This window comes from Rhinopithecus bieti, unplaced genomic scaffold (genome assembly GCF_001698545.2).
Source record: "Rhinopithecus bieti isolate Rb0 unplaced genomic scaffold, ASM169854v2 scaffold_1403, whole genome shotgun sequence".
NCBI classification, from domain to species: domain Eukaryota; kingdom Metazoa; phylum Chordata; class Mammalia; order Primates; family Cercopithecidae; genus Rhinopithecus; species Rhinopithecus bieti.
Window position 1 is genome coordinate 445,141 of NW_016803444.1, and position 2,507 is coordinate 447,647.

Below are 2,507 nucleotides of genomic sequence, written 5' to 3' on the forward strand. Positions count from 1 at the left end.
AAGATACATGTCTGAGAATGTATGTCTGTTGTTAAGCAACCCCATTACTGTGTGTATATACATATACATATGTGTGGCACGCGCACACACACAATTGGTTCTGTTTCCCTGGAGAACTGACTGATATAGATAGTGACTTCAAAAGATGTTTAATAAGTTGCCTTTTCTCCTTTCCCCACCACGCTTTATTGCAACAACTAGTTACATTGTCTAGGCCCAAGAAACTCTTCACCGCCCCCACTCCATTCCTCCAGTATCTTTAAATGACACTATGCTGGCATCCGACATCCTTTTTCTTCCAGGATGAACTAACCCTTTCTAATGCGCCCTTCCTCTGTAGGACACAAAATCTAATGCCCTCCTACAGAGGCGGAGGCCGGGTGAAGGTGGTGGGAGGAGGGGAATGCTGGGGGCGTGGCATAAGTGCACAGGAAGACACATAGAAGGATCTGGTTCCCATGGAGCTGACATTCTACAAAACAAAAAAGTAAACAAAGGAAAAAATCACGGTGGTATGAGGGTGCCTGGAAAGGGAAGTATTTCTGAGGAGGGGCTGCTTCAGAAGAGACCTGAAGGAAAAAGAGCTACATTTGTGAAGAGGGAGAAAGAGCAGTCATGCTAGACAGACAGGTGGCATGTGGCCCCAGCACAAAGCACGGTGTTGGGTAAATTCTAAGTGAACTCTACCTACCGGTGAGGTGCATTTGTAAATATCTAGATAGATATTTAGAGTGGCCATGTAAGAGTGATCACTAAATCTCACTTTATCCAAACGGCCCCGTTTTGTCTTGGGTTTGGACAGAGGTCCGGCAGCAAAGTCAAGTGATGGGGCGGGGGATGGGGAAAGAGAAGTCTGCCGCTCCTCTAGGCTACTGCACCGCCTTAAGTGGGTGGCTCCCCCAGTGCAGGCCTCACTTTCCTCCCCTGTAAGGTTGGGGGGCTTGACTTCTGATCTGTAAAGCCCTGTCGGCTCACGCTGTGGTTCCACTTCTTCAGCTAGGCCACTAGGCCCAAGCGCATGAACAGGAAGCCACTGAGAAGCCGGCCACATTTCCAGGTTCCGGGAGCTGGGCCTAGTCCCGTATCCTCTGGCACACACCCAGCCACTCAGGCCGCGGGTCCAGCCCGCGAGATTTAGGACAGATCCAAGCAGACTGCAGGCTCCGGGTCGGGGCACCGGGTCAGCGCGCCGGCCTGAAGGCGGCGTCCTGGGCTCGACTTCCCGCGCGCGGAGAGCCTGCGAGCCCGCGTCCGAGTTCCTGGCCGAGAGCCGAGCCTCGCTTAGACCGCGCTCAGGACCCGGCTCCTCCGCATTCTCGGGCTACCCCTGTGTCCTCGACTCACCCCTCCTTTCTGCCGCTCCTTCCTTTCCTTGCCCTGCTTTTACTGTTCCCAGACAGGACCGCTTTTCCTTTGCCCCAGCTGGAAAGGAAGAAGGGAGAGAGTCCAGAAAGGATCGGCGATGTGGAAGAAAAGGGGAGGAGGGGACACGGAGGGGGAGACAGGAGCCAGAACGTACGCCTAGGAGTCAGGCGGCGGGATCAAGGGGTGTCGGGGTGTCTGGGCGCCTGTAAGAGCGTGGAGGCGGCTGCAGTCAACGGTCGCCAAGACAACCATTCTACGCGAGGACGCGGCGACAGGAGGGGAGCGGCCCGCGGGGGAGAGCGCGGGGGGAAGAGGAAAGAGGAAGAAGCGCTCAGATGCTCCGCGCCTGTCGTGAAGGTTAAAACCGAAAATAAAAATGGGCTAGACACAAAGGACTCGGTTCTTGTCCCAGCCCGGCGCCCTCGGCGAGCGAGCAGCTGGGAGGGGAAGGGGCGCCCGGACCCAGTTGGGACCCCCGGGTGCAACTCCACCTACCTAGTCCGGCGCCAGGCCCGGCCCGCAGCTCCCGCAGCGCCAGCGCCACGCCGTGTCCAGATGTCGCGTCGGAGGCGTGCAGCGGTTTCGTTTAATTTCGCTTGTTTTCCAAATCTAGAAGAGGAGCGGAGCGGCTTTTAGTTCAAAACTGACATTCAGCCTCCTGATTGGCGGATAGAGCAATGAGATGACCTCGCTTTCCTTTCTTCCTTTTGCTTTTTTAAACAATCTAGTTCGAAGAATGTAAGACTTTCGACGAGGGGAGCTAGGAATAAAGCAAGGGGAATAGGGGAGCGGGGACGCGAGCAGCACCAGAACCCGCGGGAGCGCGGCTGTTCCTGGTAGGGCCGTGTCAGGTGACGGATGTAGCTAGGGGGCGAGCTGCCTGGAGTTGCGTTTCAGGCGTCCGGCCCCTGGGCCGTCACCGCTGGGCGCCCGCGCTGAGGGTGGGAAGATGGTGGTGGGGGTGGGGGCGCACACAGGGCGGGAAAGTGGCGGTAGGCGGGAGGGAGAGGAACGCGGGCCCCGAGCCGCCCGCGCGCGCGCCTCTCTACCGGCGCCTCCTGCAGCCCTTCCCGCGTGCGCAGGGCTCAGAGCCGTTCCGAGATCTTGGAGGTCCGGGTGGGAGTGGGCGCGGGGGTGGAGGT

General features: G+C 58.0%; 1 protein-coding gene across 1 annotated transcript in view; it reads right to left on the reverse strand.

The window, feature by feature from the left end:
* Nucleotides 1-497: 497 nt before the first annotated feature.
* LOC108536955 (uncharacterized) overlaps nt 498-2,507 on the reverse strand; it is an 8,402-nt gene continuing 6,392 nt past the window's right edge. The window contains exons 3-5 of the mRNA XM_017884057.1: nt 1,861-1,974; nt 1,345-1,422; nt 498-1,259 (exon numbers count right to left, since the gene is read on the reverse strand). Coding sequence (XP_017739546.1) covers nt 614-1,259; nt 1,345-1,422; nt 1,861-1,974 — 838 coding nt within the window. The 3' untranslated portion in view covers nt 498-613. The remainder of the gene's footprint in view (nt 1,260-1,344; nt 1,423-1,860; nt 1,975-2,507) is intronic.